This window comes from Penaeus monodon, chromosome 33 (assembly GCF_015228065.2).
Source record: "Penaeus monodon isolate SGIC_2016 chromosome 33, NSTDA_Pmon_1, whole genome shotgun sequence".
NCBI classification, from domain to species: Eukaryota; Metazoa; Arthropoda; class Malacostraca; order Decapoda; family Penaeidae; genus Penaeus; species Penaeus monodon.
Window position 1 is genome coordinate 23596800 of NC_051418.1, and position 498 is coordinate 23597297.

At 56.0% G+C, this 498-nt stretch overlaps 1 protein-coding gene across 1 annotated transcript in view; it reads right to left on the reverse strand.

The window, feature by feature from the left end:
* LOC119594167 (isatin hydrolase-like) overlaps window positions 1–498 on the reverse strand; it is a gene marked incomplete at its 5' end in the record, with an annotated part of 32523 nt that overhangs the window by 6650 nt on the left and 25375 nt on the right. The window contains 1 exon segment of the mRNA XM_037943238.1: window positions 154–480. Within this exon segment, the coding sequence (XP_037799166.1) occupies window positions 154–480 (327 nt within the window).

A 498-nucleotide genomic window follows, 5' to 3' on the forward strand; every position in this document is an offset into this window, starting at 1 on the left:
CTTTATTCCCCCATCATCCCCCACCCTTTCTGTTTCCCAGGCACACAAGCACAGCCACGGCCAAATCACACACCCTCCTTCTCCGAGTACACAGCCACATCGCGAAATCCTCCCCCCACCCAGAAGCGCCACCCCAGCCACGCTAACCCTCACCTGGGAAGTTGAGTTTGATTTGGTGTTCCAGACCCGGACCCAGATAGTGCTGCCTGTTCCTCAGAGGGTCCAAACCCTCACCTGGAAAGTTGAGCTTGTCTCCGCTGCGCAGATCCTCACCTGGAAAGTTGATCTTGTTGTGTCGATCCAGGCCCGAATACTCCCTCAAGTTGCGGACTTTCGAGCCCCAACCGGTCATAAAGAGCACGATGCAGCCATCGGGGAGCATGCCGTACTGGGCCTCCCACATTTCGAGGTCCCGCACTTTTATCTCGTAGTTCTTTACACCGGAATTCTGGACGTGGTGAGTCACGTCGATCAGTACGGCTGCGAAGGACAAGGAAC